This window comes from Trachinotus anak, unplaced genomic scaffold (genome assembly GCF_046630095.1).
Source record: "Trachinotus anak isolate AG129_WGS33_773 ecotype Australia unplaced genomic scaffold, CSIRO_AGI_Tana_v1 ptg000007l, whole genome shotgun sequence".
Lineage (NCBI taxonomy): Eukaryota > Metazoa > Chordata > Actinopteri > Carangiformes > Carangidae > Trachinotus > Trachinotus anak.
In genome coordinates, this window is record NW_027273858.1 from 25,547,166 (window position 1) to 25,572,592 (window position 25,427).

General features: G+C 43.1%; 2 protein-coding genes across 4 annotated transcripts in view; one reads left to right on the forward strand and one right to left on the reverse strand.

The window, feature by feature from the left end:
- Positions 1–24,833, reverse strand: part of vps8 (VPS8 subunit of CORVET complex) — a 43,893-nt gene extending 19,060 nt beyond the window's left edge. The window contains exons 1-19 of one of the 3 annotated variants that reach the window (XM_071481597.1): positions 24,672–24,832; positions 20,978–21,046; positions 19,706–19,836; positions 18,312–18,408; positions 18,166–18,198; positions 16,341–16,395; positions 11,019–11,143; positions 10,636–10,722; positions 10,428–10,495; positions 9,669–9,822; positions 9,515–9,574; positions 8,953–9,060; positions 8,640–8,720; positions 8,183–8,353; positions 7,816–7,890; positions 4,597–4,632; positions 1,260–1,350; positions 320–366; positions 147–236 (exon numbers count right to left, since the gene is read on the reverse strand). In XM_071481597.1, the coding sequence (XP_071337698.1) occupies positions 147–236; positions 320–366; positions 1,260–1,350; positions 4,597–4,632; positions 7,816–7,890; positions 8,183–8,353; positions 8,640–8,720; positions 8,953–9,060; positions 9,515–9,574; positions 9,669–9,822; positions 10,428–10,495; positions 10,636–10,722; positions 11,019–11,143; positions 16,341–16,395; positions 18,166–18,198; positions 18,312–18,408; positions 19,706–19,836; positions 20,978–21,046; positions 24,672–24,743 (1,650 nt within the window). In that variant the 5' untranslated portion in view covers positions 24,744–24,832. Of the gene's footprint in view, positions 1–146; positions 237–319; positions 367–1,259; positions 1,351–4,596; positions 4,633–7,603; positions 7,623–7,815; positions 7,891–8,182; positions 8,354–8,639; positions 8,721–8,952; positions 9,061–9,514; positions 9,575–9,668; positions 9,823–10,427; positions 10,496–10,635; positions 10,723–11,018; positions 11,144–16,340; positions 16,396–18,165; positions 18,199–18,311; positions 18,409–19,705; positions 19,837–20,977; positions 21,047–24,671 lie in introns of those variants that run through there. The other 2 variants (XM_071481598.1, XM_071481599.1) reach the window with 2 other exon arrangements.
- LOC139623383 (DELTA-sagatoxin-Srs1a-like) lies at positions 13,007–15,778 on the forward strand. The gene is made up of 3 exons (XM_071481601.1): positions 13,007–13,131; positions 14,034–14,142; positions 15,220–15,778. The coding sequence occupies exons 2-3, from the start codon at positions 14,075–14,077 to the stop codon at positions 15,644–15,646; spliced, it is 495 nt and encodes a 164-aa protein (XP_071337702.1). The 5' UTR covers positions 13,007–13,131; positions 14,034–14,074; the 3' UTR covers positions 15,647–15,778.
- Positions 24,834–25,427: the final 594 nt, after the last annotated feature.

The following is a 25,427-nucleotide window of genomic DNA, read 5'->3' on the forward strand; positions in this document are numbered from 1 at the left end:
AAAATATAAATATTTCCATACTTAATTAACTGTTTGAAGCTTTGTCAGCCTTAATGATTCAATGTTGACAGTTTGATTGTATTTCAGCTGCTGATTCTGTTACTGTTCTGACTCTGCAACAGACACTGTGAGGTGTGTACACGTACATGGAAATGTTGCTCCATCACTTGGATCTTGCCTTGTTCTGGACATTTCTTCAAAGCATGCTCTGCAAACTGGCAAAGGATCTCTACCATCTGTACACAGAGAGGTTCATGTTCAGAGGTGAGCAGAGCAACATCCAGGTACGTAGATTAAAACAGTGCTCTCCTATTCTCACCTTGTCACCTACCACTCCCTTCCTTTTCATGGGATCTCCAAAGAGGCCTGAAACAACACATCACACATTATTCTCATATCCTCCATCTATCAATTATTCTCTATTCATAATATCACTGATCGATCTCATTCTGAAGCATATACTGATATTTCATGAGTAACGATTAATCACAGTGTCAGTCAAAACAAACAATGAAGTAACCAATCAAACTGCATGTTCTGTACATCAGACATTATTGACTAAAAATCTTAATTCCAGGTCTCATTGGATTATCCTGACACTTTCAACCACATGTCACAGTCTTAATCAGCAGGTGAGAGTCACTCTGTTGCCATGGAAATTACCGAGGAATAGATCTTTGATAATAGGAGGCTGTGTTGAACTCATGTGTGACTGTTGTGTCTTTTAACCTGCTGCTCAGAGCAGGTGGACATCAGCTTGAATGTGTTTCTGACAGAAGGAGCTGCTCTGAAACACCCAGCGCAGCACAGCAGTGGTGATTAGACCTGTTTCTGCACAGTGCTGGATCAGCTGGTCCTGTAACTACTCAAAATGTGTTTATAACAATATCATAACAGAAGCGGCCTGAGTGGCCGGGCAGACTCATCTGGTTAATTTAACTATTACAGACAGTTTCCATGACGTGGACTTATTACTGTGCAAAAGATGATTATTATAGATTATATAAATATACTGTAAATGACACATATGAATGAAAGCTTTTAATCCATGTTGATAAAACAACTTCAGGACCAACAAAACAACACTCAGCTGTTTCCTTATCATTTGTGAAGAATGTAAATAATGTTTATCTAACCTGCATCACTGACACAGCACAGCATCACAACCCACTAGCTGTGAGACAGTCAATGCAGAACCTAACTTCACTACACATTACTACATGTCTTGATCAGAGGTGTGTGATGTACATCATACTCACCAACCACAGCCTTAGCAGTTCCCTCATGGAAGGACCAGGCCAGAGACAGCGCCTCAACAAAGTGCTCCTGCTTCAGCAGGCAGTCTATACGCTGGACACAGAGACACGGAGAATCTGGATCAACCAGACTCACCTGAGAACCGAGGAGCTCAGCTCAGCTCCCGACAAAACCTCCTACAAATACACATCCAATACAACAAGTACACATCCAACACAACAAGTACACATCCAACATAACAAATACACATATACGATAACAAATACACACTAATTCAGATCGTAGTCCAGTAGCTCACTGATGTATTCAGTTAATATCTGAGTCTGTGTGATGATCCACTGTGTTTGTCTGCGGTGTTGAACAGTCTGATGCACAGAGGATTTCCTGAACCTCTCAGTCAAGATACGTTGGCTGCTGCTGTAGCTGCTTCTCTTGTCTGAAGGATGTTGTGGAGAAGATGGCTGGTGTTGTCCAAGATGGCTGCATCTTACAGAGCATGTGTCTGTCCACAGTAGTCCTTAGTGAGTCCAGATTCCTACAGTCACAGACCCAGCCTTTTGAAGCAGCTTGTCCAGTCTCTTTGTGTTCTGGTCTGACCTGCTGCTGCCCCACCAGACCACAGCAAAGAAGAGAACACTCTTCCTGTAGAAGGCATCTGTGTTCAGGGACCAGTCCAGTTTACTGTTCAGGTACACACCGATAAATACCTAGGGTATTTATCGGTGTGTACCACCTCAGTGTCCTTCCCTCTAACTCTGACTGTCTGAAGTTTGGGCCTATACCTACGAAAGTCAATCTCCTTGGTCTTGGAGGTCTTCAGAAGGAGGCAGTTCTTGTGGCCCCTTCACTGAAGGCCTTCATCAGATCCCTGTTCCCTCCTTCCTGTCCATTCCTGATACACACCACAATAGCTGTGTCATCCGAGTATTTGTGGATGTGGAGGCTCAGAGTTGTATTTACAGTCTGCTGTATACAGGGTGAACAGAACCAGGGCCAGATCAGTCCCCTGTGGAGCCCCAGTGCTGCTCACCACTGTCCCAGAGACAGTTACCAGCCTGATGACTGTGGTCGTTTTGTGAGGTAATCCACAATCCTGGACCTGAAGGCGGGTCCACCCCCATCCCTTCTAGCTGGTCTTTGGGAATGGGGGGTTGGATGATGTTAAATGCACTTGAAAAATCAAAGAACATAACCACCTGGGTCATCCAAGTAAGAATGGGTCTCATGTAGCATGTAGAGGACGGATCATCCACTCCAACATGTTCCTGTAACAAACTGTAGGAGGTTTAGTACTGTTCAACCTGTGGCCTCAGAGGGTGGAGAAGCAGCTGCTCCAGGGTCTTCATGATGTGTCATGTGAGGGCCACCAGTCTATAGTCATTTATCATGGCCAGCCATCCTGTATTATGTGTTCACCTAGTGTAATGTTTACATCACTGGAGCTGCAGCCAATAAATACCTGTGACTACTTCAGAGTCATGTGACCTGGTAGTGTAAGTGTGTAAACTTTCACACTGATGACAAAAGTCAGCTGCTAGTGCTTTTTTTCCAGCCTAAACGGGGCTTAACAGCGATTCATAGAACCCTGATGGATGTTTTGTGACACCTCACCCCGGTTCAGGGAAACCAGCTCCCTTATGGAGCCAGACCTCAGAGAGGGGCCCATCTGCAAGTGTCTGGTGGCTGGACCTTGATCCATGGGGCCTGGTTGGGCACAACCTGAAAAAATGACATGGAGCCACGACTCACAGGGATAGGAGTCGGGGTTGGGCACGATGTATACCAGGTGGCAGACAAGGGCAGGGACCCTTCTGTGGTGGGGAAGGATCCAGAGTGGATATAGTTGGGCTCATCTCCATGCACAGCACCAGGACTGGAACCACCCTGAGACCCAGTTGGTGGACACAAGTGGTGAGGGAGGCCATCTAACTGAAGGAGGAAGTCTTTCGAGCTTGGATGGCTTCACTGTTGGATGGCTATCAACTGAACAGATCTAACCCTCACCTCAGGTCAGGAGCTTTGGATGGTGACCAAAAGAAGTTTCTTCTGTCAGGTGCCTATGATATTCATGGACCACGGTATTCACATACAGGATCTCAAGGCACAGCCAAGGCAAGGAATGTGTCCACTTTGGGGGGGGCATGGGGAGACCTAAACATTTAGACCCCAGGGTCTTTCTTCATTCTGACCGCTTGTGTGTTGATTGACCTTTTCTTTGCAAAGAAAATGAAAACCTTGCCGTCTCTATTTCATTCTTCACCAATAGCAGAGAATTTCCACCACAGAACCTAGGAATTGCATCTTTGCTTTTTGCAGATGATGTCGTTGTGTTGGCTTCATCAGAGCGTGACCTCCAGTGCTCACTTGGACTGTTTGCAGCCAAGTGTGAAGCAGCCAGGATGAGAATCAGCACCTCCAAGTCTGAGGCCATGTTTCTCAGCTGGAAAACCTTGGACTGCTCCCTCCAGGTTGGGGGTGAGGTACTGTCCCAAGTGAAGGAGTTCAAGTATCTCAGGGTCCTGTTCACAGTGAGGGTAAGATGGAGCGGGACATCAACAGGCGGATTGGTGCAGTGTCAGCAGTAATACAGACATAGTACCGGACCATTGTGGTGAAGAGGCAGCTGAGCTGGAAAACAAAGCTCTTGATTTACGAGTCGTGTTGTTCATCAAAATGCACACAACTTGTGGGTGGCGGATCTGAAACTTGTGTGTGCATTGGGGTGCGCATAGTTTCTGCAACACAGTCCTTGTTGCTAAATGTAACCTTCTCTGTTTTGCGTTTTACTGAACAAACTGGATGAAAAGTTCATTCTGGGGGGCGCCTCGGTGGCTCACCTGGTAGAGTGCGTACCATTAAGGCAGCGGCCCTGGGTTTGAATCCGACCCGCGGCCCTTTGCTGCAATGTCATCCCCCCTCTCTCCCTGACCCTCCTGTCACTCTCTCACTGACCTATCCAATAAAGGCACTAAAAGGCCAAAAAAATAACTTTAAAAAAAAAAAGTTCATTCTGAACATGGATAATACTTATTGTTATATTGTTTTCACAAAATAAGATTGTGTGTGTCTGACTGCCATCAAGATAATCATCAGCTGATGCTGGTGTGACAGAATACCTGAGAGTACCTGTATTATGTATGTACATGTACAGTGTAAATAGACTGTATGAATACCAGAGAGTACCTGTATATTCCACAAACTGTTTTAGTTCTTTTGATTTACATTTGGTTTGTCGATCGTTCCTTAAACAAAGGTGCAGCCCTCCTGTGAAATCACAGTGACATGCTGTGACATCAGTCTTATGCAACCACAGTGTGACAGTGAGTCATTCATACGTACCTCTCTCCAGTTCCTTAGAGTCATGATGTGAGCCGACTGCAAGACAAGAGAATATCAGAATGTTAAAGAATAAAAACCAACAACAGACTCAGTATTTGTTCTTCTGTGGAGGCTTCGTCAAAGACCTGTCTGACTGGACATTATCAAACATGTTTATCTGGGAAGGAAGTCATATATTCTAGGTGTGAAGGAGTTTACAGGTCTGCAGTGTTGTAACTGTAACTAGTACAGAGGACTGGTACATCAAATGTTTAGTTTACAAAAACCTGGACCACAGTGAACTAGTCCTTTGGTCTGAACTGTCTGTAGTGTCATAATATTTTATGTTACTGGATCTGGTATGAGTGAACTTACTATTAACAACTTGACACACATTGTCATATACTGATCAACCACCAGACCCCTAACCCCTAATGGGTAAGCCATTAGGACCAATTTTCTTCAAAGATATCCACTTGACTTCTTAGTTTGAATGTAATTCTCTCCACTGTGTATATACTGTAGACCATAGCGACCCACTCATTAATGTCACTTCCGTTTTCAGCCTTTTTTTTTTACAAGCTACCCACAATACTCTAAGCGAGTATTTTCCTGGCTTTGTCTAATGAAGCCCTTCCAAATCACTGAGGTACATGGTTTGAGTTGAGTTTGATCTTCATCTTAAAAGCTGCCTCCAGGACCCAATGGACAGCCTTCCAAAATGAAGCCACAGAAGGGCAACTCCAGAACATATGAAAGTGGTTAGCTACTGCACTGCCACAGGATTTCCAGAAGGCTGTCTGATTGGAGTTGCCAGTTTTTGAGCTGGAGAAGCTAGAGAAGAATCGAGTTATGTTCTTCCAGCAGAATTCTCCCCAAAAGAGAGAATTTGTCATTGGCAATTACTGTCTGCAGATCCTTTTCCATTCTTCCCGTGTTATTGTGATATTGCCCTCTGCTTCCCATCTTGCTTTGATAGCCAAAGTGTTGTATACTTTTAAATTTTGGAGAGCTACATATAATTTAGATATTATTTTTTGGTATGTGATGTTTCTATAGGCCTTTTGAAAAATATAAGTATTTCTTCTCCTATCTCCCATCTTTTAGAAATTTTTTTCCAATAAAATCCCTGATTTGTAGATACCTGAAGTGGTCCTGATGTTGGAGATAAAGCTGTCTTTTAGGTCCTGGAAGCTCAAAACAACATCCTGATTTAGAAGTGTGCAATATGCAGTAAGACCATTTTCTGTCCAGCATTCGAATCGGGTATCATATGTGCGGGGTCTAAAGGCTGGGTCATAAGCAAACCATTTAAGAATTTTAACCCTGCCTTTCAATTGGTGCCTACTTATTATACTATTCCATATTTTTAGGGCACTCGTTATTCAGGGATTATTGGGGTCTGTGAGGTAGTTGGCTGCTAATGAAGGATCTCCAGCCAACATGTTAATTGGTATCCCTTTGCCCACTGAAGTTTCTATTTCTTTCCATCTTGAGCTATAGCTGGGTTAATGCAAGCCGATTAGTGGTCGGATTTGAGCTGCTCTATAGTAGTCTTTTAAACATGGAAGGGCTAACCGTCCTCTCTCCTTTGCTAATTGCAAGCTCTTAAATTATATTCTTGGTTTCTTCCCTGTCCAAAAGAATCTATAAATGACTTTATCCCACTCCAAAAAATATTGTTCGGATTTTCCTATAGGTACTGATTGAAATAAAAAAGGGATTAAATTCCAATGGTTGATATCAGCGATCATTTCCTTTTTGAGAGGGCCGTAGTTGATTTATTCTAATTTGGCTATATCTCTAGGCAAATTAATTCCCAAATATAAAAAAAAAATTCCTATCCTAGTCCACTTGATACCTGGAGCAAAGATATTGAGGGGGATTGTAACCAAACCTAAGGATCTGGGTTTTTTGCTCATTCAGTTTATATCCTGAATATGGTCCAAATTCACTGAGCACAAACATCAACTCAGGTAGAAAATCTGTTGGACTTGAAAGATACACAATTATATTGTCCACAAAAAGGGATAATTTTTGTTCCCCCACTGACATCTTTATACCTTTTATGGTCTTGTTCTGCCTGATCCATTGTGCTGGTGGTTCGGTAAAAATTGTAAATAAAAGAGGACTCAATGGCAGCCCTGTCTTGTGGACCTCTCTAATAAAAAAGAATCTGTGAGTTCACCATTAATTTTCAGTTTGGCTGATGGCCTGTTGTATAGGGCTTCTGTTGTCTTAATAATAACTTGTTTAAAACCTACCTTTTCCATTACTTCAAATAAAGATTTCCATCTGACCAAATCAAAGGCCTTTTTGGCATCTGAGCTTATCAACATGGCCTGTATTTTCTTCTCTTTTATATGTCTGATTATTTGTAAAGATCTAGAAGATTTTAATGTCTAATGCAAATCCTGTTTAATCCATGTTAATTATTTTGGGGAAAAAATTTTTAAAGTCCTTTAGTGATGACTGAGGTAAATAATTTGTGATCCAGATTAAGTACACTAATTGGCCTATAATTTGTGCAATCTAATTTGTCTTTGTCCTTCTTTGTTTTTATTCAGTGATCAGTGATTTATTCTTTTTTCCTTCTCTTCAATGTCATCATTATAACTAAACCATTGTTCATTCCTTTTTCAGGTCTTTACCGTACGACTTCCTTCAGCTGTACTGATGTTTATTGGTAGATTTTTGTTTCAATCAGAGTTGTATTTAACATTTTTCTACTGTGCTTAAAATAATGAGACATGAAGTGTAAAACTTTCTACATACCAACACAAATACAGTACAAAAAAACAAAATGTGGTTTAAATGGAGCAAGGCTAGCAGTTTCCCTCTGCTTCTAGTCTTTGTGCTAAGCTAAGCTAAACACACAGGAGACCTCTGTAGTGTGAGCTGGATGACTGAGGTGACGCTGACTCAGGTTTTTAGTGTTTCACCTGACTGAAACGAGAGGCAGCATTTTAAATACAGATATGTACATTACAGTGCATCTCTAGTCTCAACCACTAAAAGTCCTTCACACCATAGGTCACATTCATCCACACCGATGGTACATCAGGGCCAAGGACTCTTCATTATGTGGACTGGAGGAGCCAGGAATCGAACCACCAACCTTCTGATTAGTGGACCCCCATCTGCCTCCAGAGACACAGCCACTCTTTTTATTATCAGTGACTGGCATGATTGGTTATCAATGATTGGTCGATGTGCAGGAGGAGGAGACATGCACAGTACCTTGGTGCCCAGGTAGACGATCTGCCCTGCGTAGCTGGAGACGGACTGGTAACAGGCCTTCTCTCCCACTAAAGCCTGAGACACAGACACACCGTTAAACTTCCAGTGAACAGACCCTGATGGTCGATTCAGCTAGTGAGGGAATGGGAGAGAGAGCAGCGGTGAAGGTAGGGAGAGTCATCATTCATAATGTCTAGCTCAAACATCAGGGACTCACAACAGTCACACAAAATATTACACACGACAACTCTAGCCCTACGTTACCTCCAATCCAGTTCACTGTCACTGACGATTTACACAACATTTAACCTGACCCAGCACACAAAATCTGACCTCTGACCCTATCCCCCATCAGCTGATCCCTCACCAGAGCCTGGGAGACATTCCCTCCAGTGGCCAGAGATTTGAAATGTCGGCTGTTATAGACCAGCTGCACCTGCTCCAAGTCCAGAGTCTCCAAAACCTCTTGACTTGGCCGGTCCACAACGTGCAGTTTTTCATGGCTGTCCACCAGGACCAGTGTGCGACTGTTAATCCACTGCAGAGAGAGGAAACAACAAGTCATGGACTATTCACACCCAATAGGTGAGGTCACACCTGTGGTAGAGAAGCCTGAGTGTATCTGTGTACACTTTTTACAAGGATGTTGAGGATGTGAGCAAAGAACCAACCAGGTGCAGAGCACCGGGACTTCTCAGGTGATCCAGATCTAGCTTAAAGTCTGAGAGCTGAACATCCACAAGTCAACCAGGGAGCCCTCAGACAGTCCTGACCCTCATGGACTCAGTCAGAGTGTAAGGGGGACGCTGCAGTCAGGTACTTACACTCAGGCTGATGATGTCACAGCTGAGGTGGAGCTGTCTCTGCTTGATGACATGGATGGTCCCTGACTCCTCCTTCTTCACCTGAACAACCAGCAGAGCAGAGGAGAAGGCTCAAACACTACAAACTGCACCTGAGTTCACCTGAGGCTGCAGACACAGGCTTCAGACCTGAACTCTTCAAATACTGAAACTAAATAAACTGATGAAATCCGTCATGATGATGTTGATATCCACCTGAGGGGGGTTCTCTCTGCTGCAGACAGAATCACAAAACCACATCAGCCTCACACAGTAGCATATGACAAACTGATACCTGAAGGAAGTGGACTGTGTCTCCTTTACAGAATCCCAGGACTGGGTTGACAGTCTTCTGGACCGGAACAAACTGCCAGGCCAGCTGAGGAACACTGGATGGGTCTGACTGGAGAAAGGGAACACAGAATTTCACATGACAGAACGTCACAGTCACATGACGGAATGTTACAGTCACATGACAATGATCCTGTTATAAATGATGAAGATGAATTTTACATTTGACTGTAACAAGATTTAAAAAAAAACTTTGGATTTGTCACTTAAACCATTTCCTTGTCCAACTGCAGAATAATGTGTGTGTGTGTGTGTGTGTGTGTGTGTGTGTGAGAGAGAGAGTTTATGTGAGACACACACACACACACACACACACACACACACACACACACACACACACACACACACACACACACACACACACACTCTGTGTGACACTTTGAACTGCTCACCAGTGTGAATCAGTGTTTTACTGTGCAGCCACAGCTTTTTGAGATGAGACCTTACACTAACTGATACACTAACAAACACAACATGGACACAACGTGAGCATTAACAGTACAGACCTTACTGTAGGGAAAAGTCATCCAGACCTTCAGGGACGGTTTTAGTCCAATGACCAGAATCTGAGGAACAAACCAAAAGACCAAAGTTTACAAACTTCACACAGTGTGGTGGAGAAACACAGGAGGCTGCACTGAGCTGTGTGTGTTTGGGTACTTTAGTGAGAGAGGCCATGGCCAGCAGAGAGTAGTGTGTGATGGGATGGTCTCTGAAGTCTGGAGGAGCATGCAGCGGTTCAATACAGCAGACCTCCCCTTTAGAGCCGCTGAAGAGACATCGAGAGTCACAGGAGCGCATCCCCATCACTCTCCTGGAAACAAGGATGAACACATTCTCAGACACGCAACTTCACACAGGAAGGCCACAGTACAACCTGAACTGTATTTAAACAGGAAGTATGAAGATACATGTGAGGCTCTGTGCAGCCAACAATCAAACCACAAAACAGACAAGATGTACGAGATCCACTTTCAAGAGCCCTGATGTCTCTTTTGTATCCAGCAAAGGTTTAAGGTGAGTTAATGAGCAGGAGAATAATGAGGGCAGGTGAAACAGACATCACCTGTTTATTACAGGAAGTTACATAGAAATGATTGATGTTACTGAGGACAGGCTGTGTCAGGTCTGTGTTTCACACAAAGACAACATTTTAAACAACAAATCCTCCTGTGCCAATAATTGAAGTCCATGTAATTCAGATATTATGAAGTTAAACACAACAACCACAAAAAAAACATGTCATCTGTTGTGAACATTGTCCTTTACAGAAGAAGGTAAGTGTGAATTTTTTTGTTATAATTCTGTGAGACAGTCAGAACTGACCTCAACTGTAACTGTCTCAGTGTATGTATGCACTGTTTCTATTTATCTTTATGGGAGAAAACCGAGTCGGCTGATTACTGTCAAGTGTTTTACCTGAAGGCCAGCTCAAAAACTGATCCTCCACTGTCATTACACACTGCAAGAGTTGGATCATCTGTGAACTACACAACAACAAAGGGACACACACCAGATTAACATAATCAGTGACGTACCACACTAAATCAGGTCTGCTCTGTATTGTGTGTGTGTGTGTGTGTGTGTGTGTGTGTGTGTGTGTGTGTGTCTGTATCTGTGTGTGTACCTTGACATGTAATATAGCTGTCCCTGGAGGGTGAGCATCAGTGATAGTTCTCAGAAGTTTCCCATTGGCTAGATCCCACATGGTAATCTACAGAGGGAGAGACAGAAAGAAAGAGAGAGAGAGAGAGAGAGAGAGAGCGCTTCATATGTGAACATTTGTAAACACATCTGTAGTCTCACTGTTTGTGTACATACACACATCAGTGTGAGACTCCAGCTACTACAACCACAAAGACACTTCATGACCACAGTGGATACAGCTTTGTACTGATATGCAGCTGCACCACCTCCACCCCCTCTGTCCCCTCCATCACCTCCATCCCCTCCATCCCCTCCTTCACCTCCATCCCCTCCACCCCCTCCATCACCACCTGTTTTCAGTACCTGTCCTTTGGCAAACCCACAGAGAAGTCGTGAGCAGTCGTGGTTGATGCTGAGAGCAGAGACGGCTCCAAACTCGGCCCCGGTCGTCTTGGTACCCAGACAGAGCCGCAGGGCCTGGTTTGTATCTGGAGAGGAAGACAAGGAGGATGAAGAGTTAACAGTTAACTGCTGAGGCAGGGGTACCAACTTAGTAAAGTTTAACAGTGGAAATCCAGGACTGAACAACAATCAATACAAAAACACCACATACCGGCACCAAATGAAGAAAAGCAATAAAAACTAACAGCTGCAGAAATCAAAGAACAGAGCATGCACCAGAGTCAGGTTGAACATAACATGAACAACATCTGCAGGGATGTTCATACCTTTTCCTGCCCCGCCATCATTGTCAGCAGAATAAAGAGACATGGGTCAGCCCCAGTCAAACCACAGCAAACCCCAAACACATCACAGTAACAACTTCACACTCATTTCAGATCTGTGGACACCAGCAGCTCTTTGCATGTTTTCACATTTACCTCTGAAATTATAATAATACTATAAAACAAGCTGTAAACACTGTGTCTACAGTTCTCTGTAGAAATGACTTCCTGCTGCAGGCCTGATGAAAACATAACAAAACACTCATATACTGAAGAACAACACTCAACACAAAAAAACAACTACAAATTAAACAATGAAGTAAGAGACAAGTCATGACTGTTGTTCTTCTTTCTTCTTCTCAAATCATAGCAAACTGCTGAGTCAGCTTTTACTAATTAGCCAGTTGTTCACTGATTAATCATCCTGACACTGTCACAGGTTTTACAGTCATTCACCAAGTCCTGATCCAGGACCCGTACAGGACCAGCTGAATAACAGCTGGATAATGCATGTCTAGACTGACTGGTACACACTGTGTGAGTGTGTGTTTGTGTGTGTACGTGTGTGTACGTGTGTGTATTTTTATATGATAATGTGTCTGTTGATCACCCCCTAAGTGGCTGTGTGTTTCTTTGATTACAGGTACCTGGCTCCGCCCCCCTGCTGCTGGTTCACAGATCTGACACCTTCTGTGTTCAACAATCACAAAGCTTCTGTCCCCATGTGACGAATAAACACTCTGTTACACGGACTAATGCTGCTAACTAATACCAAATTAACACCATTTACCATGAACACTAATATCATTAAAACTATTGTTGGCACAGCAGATACTGAAGCTACCACTATAGACACCAATCACATTATTATCAAACCATTACTGTGATTATTACTGTAAATACTACAGTCATTATTACTGTGCTTATTACTGTGAGTACTACAGTCATCTTTACGGTGATTATTACTTTGATTATTACAGTCAGTATTACTGTCATTATTACTACAGTCATTATTGCAGTCACAGTTTTCTGTCCTTTATGCACTGATTAAAAACTAAAATTCCTCTTTGAAGAAGTTTAAGCTCTTCAGAGGCTCATTCAACAAGTCTCTTCCTGTTAAACTAAAACCAGCTCACTAAGTGAATATAGTCCTCTGGCATATGGCCACAGAGATCAAATCAACCATATCACACACTAATGTTTGAGCTTGTGCACACAGTAGATGATGTATTTGTGAGCAGTGCTTGTGTAATCACTTATTCACGGTGTGCATGGCCCTGAACTATTAACATTTCTGCTGTTGCTTTGATTGTTACTTTCTAAAACGGAGCAATCTTACTCCAAGACTCCAGTCTGATTCATGGTCAGTGAACTGGTCTGTGTTGATCCTCCTCATCCTCTCTGCTGTGGTGTTACCCTGCACACCGGTCAGTTCCTGCCCTCTTCACATCCTGCCCTGTACAAATAATGGATGCCCGTTTTAAAAGATCCAAACAAAAGCACAGGCCGATGTAATCAGTCTAATCCACTCCTATCATGGTGATAAGGTGGTGGCCAGGTCCGGGAACACAGGTGAGCTGATACAGGACAGATAAGGAGGGAGTCACCTGGTGCCTAAAGGTCCTGATTACCTGGGTCAATAAAAACCCACTGTTTCATGTGCAGTGTGACTCAGGACCACATCTGAAACCTAGACCAGCAGCCTCAGCTCCAACAACAGCCTCAAGCTCTTTAACTGTGCTGAGCAGAAGGTGAGTTCTCCTCCATTCACAGTCTCAGAGAACGTTCACATTCATGACTCTAACTTGTCTTTAGTGGTGAGGGCTGATGCTGCTGATTCAGTTTAAAGGTTAATGTTTTACATGTTTTCTTTCTTTACTCGTTGTCTGCAGTTCCTCATCGGTCTGTTTGTAACTTTGTTGTCTAGGTTCTGATTTAGTTGTAGTTGTTTTGTTTTCATTGTGAGTGCTGGACATTTGTGTCATCACAGAAAACCATCGCCCCTGTCTCTGTGCAGCTGCAGTCGTATTCACTGCAGCAATTTTACACATAAACACTGTATGAAAACTACAATTGTACTCTGTGGTATATTCACAGTATTAGAAGATACAATCAAAAACTATTGACGCTCTGTTCAGTAGTTGTTTAATGATATTTGATGTTATCTTGGATGATGACTTTTGTGTGCTGTGTGGTGTATGTCTCTTTGCGGCTCTGTTTGTGTGTAATCAAAGGTTATAAATGAGACCTTGTTACTTAAGTGCCTGAAAATACACTGAATGATACCAGTGGCCACAAAACAACATCTGCAGGTTTGACCTGTTCGCTGTTGGATATGAGGAGGAGATGTAATAACACTAAGATACAGAGCCACCTTCTACCTAATGAGAACAGTGTAATGTTAAAGATTCACAGACTGGTGCTCAGGAGTTAAAGTGTGAACATTTACCATGTGACCTATGACAGTACAAGTAATTATAACCACCTGTACTGTGTGTTCAAGGTTTTAATGAGAGACTGGTGATTTAGAGATCAGCCTTCATCTGAAGCTCAGACTTAAGTCACCTGATCTCACAGTGACACTGAACCTGGTCTGACACACACATCAGTCACTGATGCTGAACTACCTGAGCTGATTCTGTCTTGTCTCTAGTTCACAGCTGCCCCTCCCCCACTGCTCCACACTTCATCACAATGCCTCATCGCCACTGCTCTGTTGAAATTAACAACAACTCTAGCTGCTACACTCTGGCCAACCCCAGGTTTGTGTTGCTTTTCTTCCTCTGAAGGTTTAAACTTGACGTTAGCAGGTTTCTGTATTGTTAACATTATAAAGATTACACACACTGCTGAACACTGTGATAATAATGTGTGTATACATCTATCTCTGCAATTACTGTGAATATTCACATCTTACTACACTTTGAGGTATTTCCCTATGTACTGGAAGAAACAGCATAAAATCAAACTTCAGCTAAATTGTGATTTTGAGATTGTCGTATACAACAACAAAGACAACAACAAAAGAGATGAGAGGGGAGATCCATTAAGTTGTGACTAACTTCCCCTGAATTTGTAGTTTTATTAAAATAACAACAGTCAGACATTAAACTGTCCAGAACATATGCCTGTTTACCATTGACCAACAACCCACAACCTGAAGTGTCCAGCAGGAATACACTGTTTAGACAGACCAGCTAACCACTGAAGGAGAAGAAACTTAAAGAGGGAAATCCACGACCTGGAAGACTGAGAACCTTCACACACATAATCAGTTTTTATGTCAGTGAAGAAGAGGAACAGGTCCATAGATCAGTGACCACATGAAAAACATGTACACACAGGTTAGGTTTGGAAAGATACAAAGTGAAAGGTCAAGGGTTAGGGTCAGGGTAAGGGTCAGGAAAAGATCAGGGCTCAGGGTCAGGGTCAGGGTCAGCTGCTGGTTGTGTCCAACCAACCAGCTCCACGTCTCTAAGACTGCACTAACAGCCCTGTCACAGACTCTCTGATGATGTCACTGTGAACCCACCATGACAACAGTGCTAACCCCCCGAGCCACACAGGTACTCTGCTGATGAAGTCTCACAGCTGCTATAAAAGTCCAGTGTTTTATTTAGAAGGTCACAATAATCCAATAAGGCTCAGATAAAGTTAAGCTGCCATTTTTATTTTTTTGTGTTGTCACACAGATTCTAGTCCGTGGTCTATGTGTTATACAGTGTGAATATATCTCACATGTCCATATGTACCTATGAAGATACGCCTGCTCACTGTCATCGTTCCTGCTGACGTACAGAGATCCATTCTAATGTTGGTCACTTTCACTGTGTCCTCAGGGTGTTCACTGAGAGCGGATGCTGTGAGGTCCCTCTGCCACCCATGGTGGGTCCCTGCTCCGCTGCCAGCGCCCTATTCAACAAGACTACCGGTGCTGCGACCGGAGCTGTCGGCGTCTTCACCTACGACCTTTTCAATGCCGACCTGAATGACTACAGCCACATCATGGCTGTCATGTTCTCTGTGCCCTATGACCGGAACCTGTACTCCAACTGGTTTGCCGTGGGGATCTTTGACAGAGGGAACAACTGCGACTACAACCTGTACGATATCATGTATAAAGGAAGTGAAAACAGTTTTGTGAGGGCTAAAGCTGACGGCTCCTGCATTTCTTATGAGGGTGACTACGTTATCGTCAGTGCCTCCATGTCAGACTCAGGTGAAGCGGTCCTGAGGGTGGACATCAGTGACACTGGCATGTATTAAGTTCTTCAGTCCAACTGTTGTTACAAGATCACACTAAGTCTAATTAATCATTAAACAATGTAAGTACTGGTCATCTCAGGTGTGATTTAAAGAGCTGATGTGTTATAAATAAAGTCAGATGTGTGTCCATCAGATCATGTCCTCTTTGTCCAGCTCCTGCACATCCTCATGTGATATCCTCACATTTTATCATCCAATAGAACCCACATCACACACATAAAGAACACACATTCAGAACACAACCTGCCTCTTTACAGGGAATTCTAACGACTGTGTCCTGCTTAGAGTGTATATAAAAAGGACAGAGCACATGGGGAACATTAATGACTAAGCTCTGCAGTAGCTACACAAAGTAGTCAGAGGCTTTTATTTTGTTAATCTGTCCTCAAGTGGATGGACCAGGATGAAACGGTCTGATGGACCAGGTAGAGAAGGACCAACACTAGAGGGCAGAAGAGAAATAGCAGCTCTCTGGTCAGTCTGAGTCTGTGGATGTGTCTGTAATGATGTAAAATGCAGATACAGGGAACAGTGACTCCATCAATCTGTAATTTAAACCAACAGCTTAAAACTAACTGTTGACGACACTTCATGAGTTCAGGCTGCTGTGGTAATGTTTTATCTGCTGTGTGAAAGTTTTAATCATCTCCTCCATCACTGTGCATGCAACAAGGGTGATCAGGTTCAGACTCACCAAAGACCAGAGCCAGACCATGAGACGTCCCCACAGTGATCACACCTGACACCGTCTGAACACAAAGACAGACAAGTAAGGAGAGGACAGAGACAGAGCAGTGTGGAGCACACAGGTGACATAATCCTGTACCTGTTTGCACGTCTACCATTATCAGAGCAGCTTCAATGTTTACAGACAGTGGGAAATTTGCTGCATCTTCTACAAAATTGACCAGAACATCACGTTTAACTTTGAACACTTTTTACTTCACAACTACACATCATGATCTCTTCCCAAGTTCCTTGATCACCCCAATTTTCCAAATTTGGCATGGTGTCTTGTTGTTTCTGGTGAGAATGGGAATGGGCTTGATGACACACCAAACACCACACAAGTCATTCTCAGTGTGTATAATTTGGTGGCATCAAGGGGTCTTGTGAGCCACACAAACAGCAAGTCATCTCTGTCCTTATCAGCAATTGATATCTGGAGGAAAAAAAGCCTTTGTGATGTCCGCCACGAATGCAATTGGGTGCAACATGAATCTCACTAAAATGGTTAGGAGGTTTAGATTTAGATTTGGTCCGGTAAGCTTGACATTACTGTTCTCAGTTCCTGCTGTGTTTTTAGCCTCCATCATTGTACCCCTTGAATAGTGTCACATCACCTTTCAGTTTTCTTTTCAGCACTTCAAATCTTTTCTGGGCAATTCTCAGATTGTCTGGGAGCTCTGGTGCATCGCCACGGTAACCCCACTTCATATTACCTGTTGCTGTACCTGACTGATCGCTCAAATTTTGCTGGGCGTCAATGTCATCAGCTCATTCCTCACCTTTGCTGGAGATGCCAAGGTACTCTACTTCCCAGAATGCACATAACTGGTTTGAAACCTGTGTTGTCTCTTCAGTGTTAATCTTCATGCATGAAGCTTCACTCATGCTTGACATGGATAATGGTCCTTGCACTGTCCAGCTGAAAATGGTTTCTATGGCAACAAGGGAATCCAATAGTATTTCTACTCTGTCAGCAAGTATTTTCCAGTAATAGTCAGCACCAATCAATACTGACAGCTCCGGTTCTTCATCACTACGGTCTACAATACGTACTGATGACAGTTCCCTTTTCTCTAGCTGCTGCCAGATTTGTTCTCCAAGAACTTGCATCACAGTAGAGCTCACTTGTGGTGTTTCAACAGCTTCAATCTCAAGATTTTGCTCTTTGTTACAGATATTTTGTAGGACTTTACAGTACTGCGTTCCATTGTTACTGGTGTATCAAAGCCAGAGGTGTGGAGCTTTAAGTTTCCCATTTCACTATTGGCAGCCCCAGTGCCTTTATTTTTTTCTCCAGTACAAAGCTCCACTGACTTCCTCCATCCATCAGGCAGCACTGTGACTGTTTGTACTGTGACTGTTTGCAGAAGAACTGTATTCTGCTTCCCCGAGCTTGTCTTTAGGGGGTGGGGAGCCACAGAAGAGATGACAGCATCAATTGTCTCTTGAGCACTTTTTGGAGCTTCAGCTTGTTTACCTTCGTCACACATTGTGGGGTGATGTCTCCATCCACACATGCTGCATGAAACACCCTTGGTCCTACAGAATTTGGCAATATGCCGTTGTCCAAAGCATATGAAACACTTTCCCATCTTCTTTAATTTTTCCTTTTGCGTGTTGACTGAATTAGCCGTATACAGCTCCGGCTTATGATTTGTGCAATCACAGAATAAACTGCCTTGAGGATCAGAAATGACCAGCACAATACATTTAACTTTAAAAACTTTATGCTTAACAAGTGCCCATCATGAATTGACATTATGTGTGTTAATATAATAAATAATACTCACTATAGCAGTGGGCAGTCCAGCGTCCACTTTGTCCTGAGGGAGAGACACAGATGTTAACACACAGTGTGTGTGTGTGTGTGTGTGTGTGTGTGTGTGTGTGTGTGTGTGTGTGTGTGTGTGTGTGTGTGTGTGTGTGTTAGTCTTACAGCAGCAGAGACGATCTGAGCAGAGATCCCCTTCAACAGACTGTGTCGAAGAACAGACCCATGAACTGTGGTGTTCACATCCACTGTCCTTCGTTTTCTTCACACACATACACAGATCAAACACACACACAAGAGATTTTCCATTTTATTAACTTGTACATACAAAGACAATAACGTATTCAGTTACACTGTGTGTCACTGTGTGTCAGTGTTTAAGTCAGTCCAGCGGTCCAGTCTGGTGTTAAGAGTCCAGAAACAGCTGATCCAGACTGAAGACCTGATCCCTGCTCTGAGGTCTGAACTGGAGCTTACAGGTTTAAATGACAGATCAGTTCAGCTTCCATGAAACGTTTTTAAATTTCATTTTATTTAAAATAACTTTCTTTAAATAGTTTCTAGTTTGTTGTGCAGAGAGTCATGAATCACCTGTCAGGTTTCTACACAGAAGGGTCTCTCAATCCAATAATATCGGATTAAAGAAACAGTGAAGATAAATCCAGACTGGAGTCATGTTGGTCCAGACCAGAATCTGGTCCACACTGACTGAGGACTTAGAATCTCACAGTCTGGTTCCTTCTACCAACACTAACACTGAGATAATTGGTGGATCCTGACATGTAGGAATTCATCTGTCATCAACTAAAATCATTAACCAGGATGAATAACTGAGCATCATCATCAAAGTAACTTGTTATTTGCATAAAAACATACAAGGTAAATAGAACAGGACCCAGGACCGAACCAACTGCAAGATGGCGCCGTTCTAAGTGGCAGCCTGTTGCAGCGGCTCCTTTGTTTTTGTTTTTGTATTTTCTTTTTTATTTCCGTCCTGTCCACAGGTACATTTTCTGTCAGTCATTGTCAAATCACTAGAGACAATGACTTTTCTCTTTTTTAAAAACTTTTCTGGCCGTCTTTTGGCTACTGTTTGGCTACTGTTGGCTACTGTTGGCATCCATGGCAACGGAGGGTAACAGACGCGACGGTGCCGGCATTGTTTACTCTCGGGCCCAGCTGATCGCGCTGTGCAAACCTGAGCTGCTGCCCAGAGCGAGGCCAGTGATCCCGGAGGAGCTGCGGAGGAGACGCCGCAAATAAATACACTCTCAGCCCTTATTGTGCCCTTAATGAAATATTGTACATTCTTTTTTGTTACTTTCTGTATCGTATTGTACATATTGTAAGTTATGCTGCTGCTGCAACGCAACAATTTCCCAGTTTGGGATCATTAAAGTACTTTGATTTGATTTGATGATTGATTTGATTTGTCTAATTCCCAGCAGCAACTGAGAAACTACCAAATAGAGGAGGGAAGGAACCTCATCCACTGTCTATAGTGTGTGTGTGTGTGTGTGTGTGTGTGTGTGTGTGTGTGTGTGTGTGTGTGTTCATGCCGTTTGAGGTGTGCTGGGTCTCCACTGTCAGAGCTGGCCAGAGAAGACGTGTCATAGGAATGAGCATCCATGTTGTCTGTGCTCAGTACACAGGTGTCCTCCAACACAAACGGCTCCTCCTCATCCTCCAGCTGTAGACACACAGGACAACAAAACAAACACACCTCAGCTGTAAGGGCAATATCAGGTCAAATGTCAGTTTCGGTTGATGTCAGGATGATGCGGGATATTCCCATAGCGATACTACTGTATGACTCTATAAACCAAGTCACTAGCAGGACCAAGAAACCAGGATCCAGCACAGCAGCATTCAGAGTTAAAGACAAAAAAATACTTTATTAGTCCCTGGGGAAATTCAAACTGTCCAGCTTATTCATGTATTTAGTTGAGATTTAAAGGCACCATCCATAGGGTTTAACCACAATAGCAATCAGAGGTCACCAACCTCACCATTACACTCCACCTGTTGTCTCTTCATGACAAACTATTTCAAACCAGAAAAACCCAACCAACAAAGAACCATCATCCACAGCTGGACACTTCCTGTCACTGTGACTGTAAGAAGACACTGAGCTGTTTTCATCAATGCGTCACTTGTCCCACTCACAGTGAGGTGACCCTGGGACTCTGTTGCATTCAGGGGTCTACATCTGCAGGACTGTGCTTCATATCCAGAAGCTTCTGCCCTGCACTGGAGCTTAGACTGGTCCATCTTCCTGGTCCATTTTGCAGGGCTCATTAGTGGTCCTGACTGAGACTGAGTTACAGCACATATGATTTTTTATGGACACTGTGTGATTCTCGTAAAAGGTGTTTAACCTTTCATTTGAGCCGAGGGCCTGTAGTTTTATCTGACACTTTTCTTTGGCTCTGGATCACTTGTTGACTCCACAGTTCTCTTTAACATTTCTTCTCAATGTTATTTCAGACAATGGAAATTTGAACTTTCGTTTTACCCCCCCCGTATTGTACTATCTGTATTGTACTGTCTGCACTGTACTGCCTGTACTGTCTATAAACTGAGGAGAAGTGAAGCAGCCCAGATTACTCTGTTACTAAATTGTTGTTTTTTTACACTGTTGTTTTACTATTGTATTGTTGTTATACTGCTATACTGTTTCTGTACTGTTGTACTGTTGTTGAACTGCTGTTGAACTGTTGTACTGTTATGTTGTTGTACTGGTATTATACTGTTATACTGTTGCTGAACTTGTGACAATGTGTGATGCAGTACTATGTACTGTAGTAGTCAAAGAGTAACATGTACTTGACCTCATTGAGGATGCTCTCCAGTGTGGGGGGTGTGTCCACTTGGGGAATGTCAAACTCCTTATCATCGATCTGAGAAGTAGAACGAAAACAGAGGGTTAGAAAATCTGAATTTATTCTGTGCTTCACAGCTGAAGCTCCTTCCTCCATCCTGCAGGTTCTGTTTTATCCTTGACAACAGAAACCTTAAGGGTTGGGGCGATGTAAATATTCAAACTGGTCTGATACTAAGACGAACACTGGACTGTACTGGTATACTGACTTTCTCCACCAGGTGTCACACTTGACTCAACAGACACTCCAGAATGGACCATAATGAGACTAGATGAGACTATGGTCAAAAAGGTCTAACCACTTCTCCCTGACCTTGGAAATGTCATGAGATCAAGGAACGATGTAGAGGAGAGGTCATAAGGACTTAGGAAAAGAATCTCATTTTTTGAAACCAACTTTATTTATAACACATGGATGACAAATACTCCTTTCCTGACCACGAACACAAAACAAACAGGACTGAAATGTTTACATAAGATAACATGGCATCAATGTAAAAGTAGAGAGGGTTGAGCCATTATAAAAATAATTCAATAAAAATAAGTGAGTATATTCAGACATCAGTAGGTTTTATACAAATTCTTTTTTAGTACAGTGGGATGTTTTGAGACGACATCTATCTATAGATTGTTATGATGATGATGATGAAGATGCTAGGCTTGTTCCACATGATGACCTCTAACTGGATTTAAAGAGGATGGATCTGTATTTATAGATTTGTAGCTCAGACATGAGTCAAGGATTTCCATCAGTACTGGATCGTGTCAAACTGCTCTGATGTTTCTATACTTTTGTGGGTCTGTTGTGGTGAAGCTACAATCATCTGTAATTTTAATGTTGCTGCAGTAAGGAATTTTGGGACAGCATTTTCTTGTGGTAGGCTGATAGATTCCTACCCAAAAAGACTGAATGCTGTAATTAAATCAAAAGGTGCTTCATCAAAGTATTAGTTTAAGGTGTGCACACTTATGCAACCAGCTTATTGTACATTTTTTATTTTTTATGTTTTTCCCCCTGACAGAATTGTTTGTTTTTCCATTGAGTTATACAGGTTATTGGTCACATTAAAGTTGGGAAAAGTTTTGAAATTATTTATCATGGTCTAACTTTTTTTACATCAGAAAAACCTAATATTTTCAGAGGGGTGTGTATACTTTTTATATCCACTGTAAATACTCAAGGCCAACCTTACACTGCTGTTGTAACTGTAATGTCATGTGCACCATTGACCTTTGCCATCAAATGACATGTTCCCAGTCACTACACGCCCTAGCCATGTAGCCATTAATACATATGTTGATCAGATTGCAGGAGGACAGGGTATTCTCTGCTGAGGCCAGTCAAAACACACAGGACCACAGCTGAGCATGTCACAGTGTGCATACACAGTCCTAACAGGCCTGTAGGAAAAGTTATTGAGCGCTTTAAATCCATGGATGGTAGGGGGGCATGTTCCCCCCACTTCTCAAAATTCTGCTTTTGCCCCCATTGCTTTTTTATTCCAGTACAGTTTTCTCAATAAAAACTTGTTATTTTGCAGCTGCCAAACTCCTGACAAGAGAAAAGACGTGTTGATAGAAATGTAATATGCTCATCCAGGTTGATGTTAGTTATAACTCACAAAAATAAGCTTCACTAGCAGTGAGTGCAGTGAGAAGGTTCTTCAGAAACTGGACTGTCCTACACCCTGACTGGTGACAGGTGGACCTTCAGACTAGGAAGAGGACCACAGGTACTAAACGCATTGCTGCAATTACCCCTGTACACTTATCACATTAAAAGACAAACATTTTGGATTTAATGACTTAGTAATAAGCCTTGCAACACAAAGGTGAACAGATGAGCCCTACCTACCTACACAACAGACTGTCCTCTACTGGAGACACAATGTTAACAACAACACAATAGAGACTGTCCTCTACTGGAGAAACAACATTTACAACAACACAACAGAGACTGTTCTCTACTGGAGACACAATGTTAACAACAACACAACAGAGACTGTCCTCTGGAGACACAATGTTAACAACAATATGAGGGAGATGTAGATCAGCTGAGTCTCATCTCTATCACAGGTTTTACTCACTGTTACTTCTTCGTCCTCTCATGTTGGAATAAGGACAGACTGGACACTACAGTGTCTCACGATCACCTCTTCAGGTATAATGTGGTATTATGCAACAGAACAACCTTTTAAAGAAGGTGAAATTTACTGAATGTCTGATTAAATTAGTTTTAGCCAGGTGTTCCTAATAAACTAATTCTGATTTCAATCCCTGTTTGTTTTCCTGGTTACATGTAGACCAGGGTCAGTCCTCCTCCAGTCCGGGGGACAGTAACACACCTGAAGCTGTTTGGTAACAAACAAAAACACCAAAAGAAGAACTTCTGTTCGGCTAGCATTAACTAACAACGAACATAACCAACATGAACACATGAATGACTTGTAGTGATGTAACACAAACCAGATTAAAGCTCCTCACAGGCTCACACACACAAATCAGGATCAGGGATCAGACTGACACACCAAACATCCAACCATCCATTAGCCATACTGCTGATCCTTCGGCTGGGGGACAGAGACAGAGTGGACATGTTCACACACTGTCAGACAGAGAAGACATGTTCACACACTGTCAGACAGAGTGGACAGGTCTTATCGAAGGAGGAGGGATAGTCCTGGAGAGACACACACCTTCTCAACAATGGCTCATCATTGTGATCAGGACCAGGCAGCTGAGGAGCAGTATGACTAATGAATGAATGTGTATGTACACACCTCTACACAGGTGTTCTTTATAGTTATTCTGGCTCATGGTGGAGCTAAGCTGAATCTCTGGTAATGTCACCACCATGTACCTGTGTGATGCAGGTGGAACTTATCTCACCTTAATATGTTCAACAAGAGGGTGAGGTAGATGTCAGCTGTGATCAGGTAACACAAGTGAGACCACCCGTGGTGGTGGACCTGCAGAACAGAGGCTTCTGGGAAATGCTGTCCTGGTCACTTAGCACCTGATTACTTCACAATTTGGACCTCTTACAAGTAACTACACCTAGTGTGTACAAATACTTCAATTATTAAACCCTATGAAACGTCTATCATACAACAACCTCCAAATGATCCGTTCACTGCTGTTTGCTGGGTGTGTGGTCACACACCGGGAGGAGGCGGAGCCTGAACGCATCACGAGCTGCAGCATTACCCCTTTAAGTTTCTGAGAGTCGCTGACAAACAACAGATCACAGATCACTTCCTGTTTACTGAGCTGCACGCTGATGCTGGATCACGTGACAGCGTCCAGACTCAGGCCGGTGTGATAGACCACATAGCGCTCAGCCTCAGACAGGAAACTGTAGTGGTCTCAGCTGGAGCCACAGTCCACCACGCGTTAGCTTCTGAACAACATGTAGTCTTCCTAACAACGACCAGCTTCGACAATCACACATGCGCAAATGAGCCGTCAGTCCGGAGCTAACGTCGGGCTCGTTATTGTGTTTCCCTTTGGCCGCAGAGTCTCAGTAAGACCAGGATCAGGAGCAGTGCGTCTGTGCTCAGCCACCTCTCACGGTGTATGGACGGCGGGAACACAGCACTGAAATCTCCACAGTAGAACACGTTAGAAAAAGCAGAGTCTCTCACCGGGTCCACCTCCATCAGGTTCAGCTGGGAGGAGGCGGAGAGCAGGCTGTGGGTGTCCGGAGACTCCGACATCTCTGGGTCCACCCGGACTGAAGAGCTCCTTAGTCCGTTCGTGGAGTTCCTGACAGGAAATTGTTCATCACAGCTTCCGCTGAAATTTCAGAATAAAGTTCCACGCTGAAGCTGGCTGAAAAGACGGCGGAAGTTTAGGTATTAAAAATAAGTTAATAACGAGGATGATGATGATGATGATGAAGAAAACTCACGACTGTCTCTGAAACATGACAAAATTCAGCGTTTCACTCTACATTTAGTGATATTATGTGTTCAAACATTTCCATAATCACCACTAGCAAATGTCCGATCATACAGCTCTTTTCGTCCGTCAGCTGACAGAGGACCACTGTTTTATATGTTTAAACTGGGTCATGACCACTTCAGAAACTGGGTGATCAAAGTTCCGATCCCAGCAGACCGCGGGAAAAGGTCAGGTGAAGAGAGTGGAAGAAATGGGTTCAATACGAGGTCAGATGAAACATGATCCAGAGATGAGGTTATATCAGGTCCACCTGCAGCATCACTTCAGGTAAATGAGTTGTGTCATTTTCAATGAGTCAATGTCAGTCTATGACAAAGACAACGGTTACTCCTCCACTGATTTTTCCTCGTTTCATCCACACACCTCTACACCACGTTTCTGTCTTTGGTTCCAGTTTTGGTAAAAAACCAACTAACGAACCTGCAGTGTCCCCTCCG

Excerpts from the sequence above, each read along its gene's own strand:
- LOC139623383 (XM_071481601.1), top strand. The coding sequence starts at position 14,075 with ATGCCTCATCGCCACTGCTCTGTTGAAATTAACAACAACTCTAGCTGC. Across the intron at positions 14,143-15,219 it reads TACACTCTGGCCAACCCCAG|GGTGTTCACTGAGAGCGGAT; the intron begins GTTTGTGTTGCT and ends CTGTGTCCTCAG.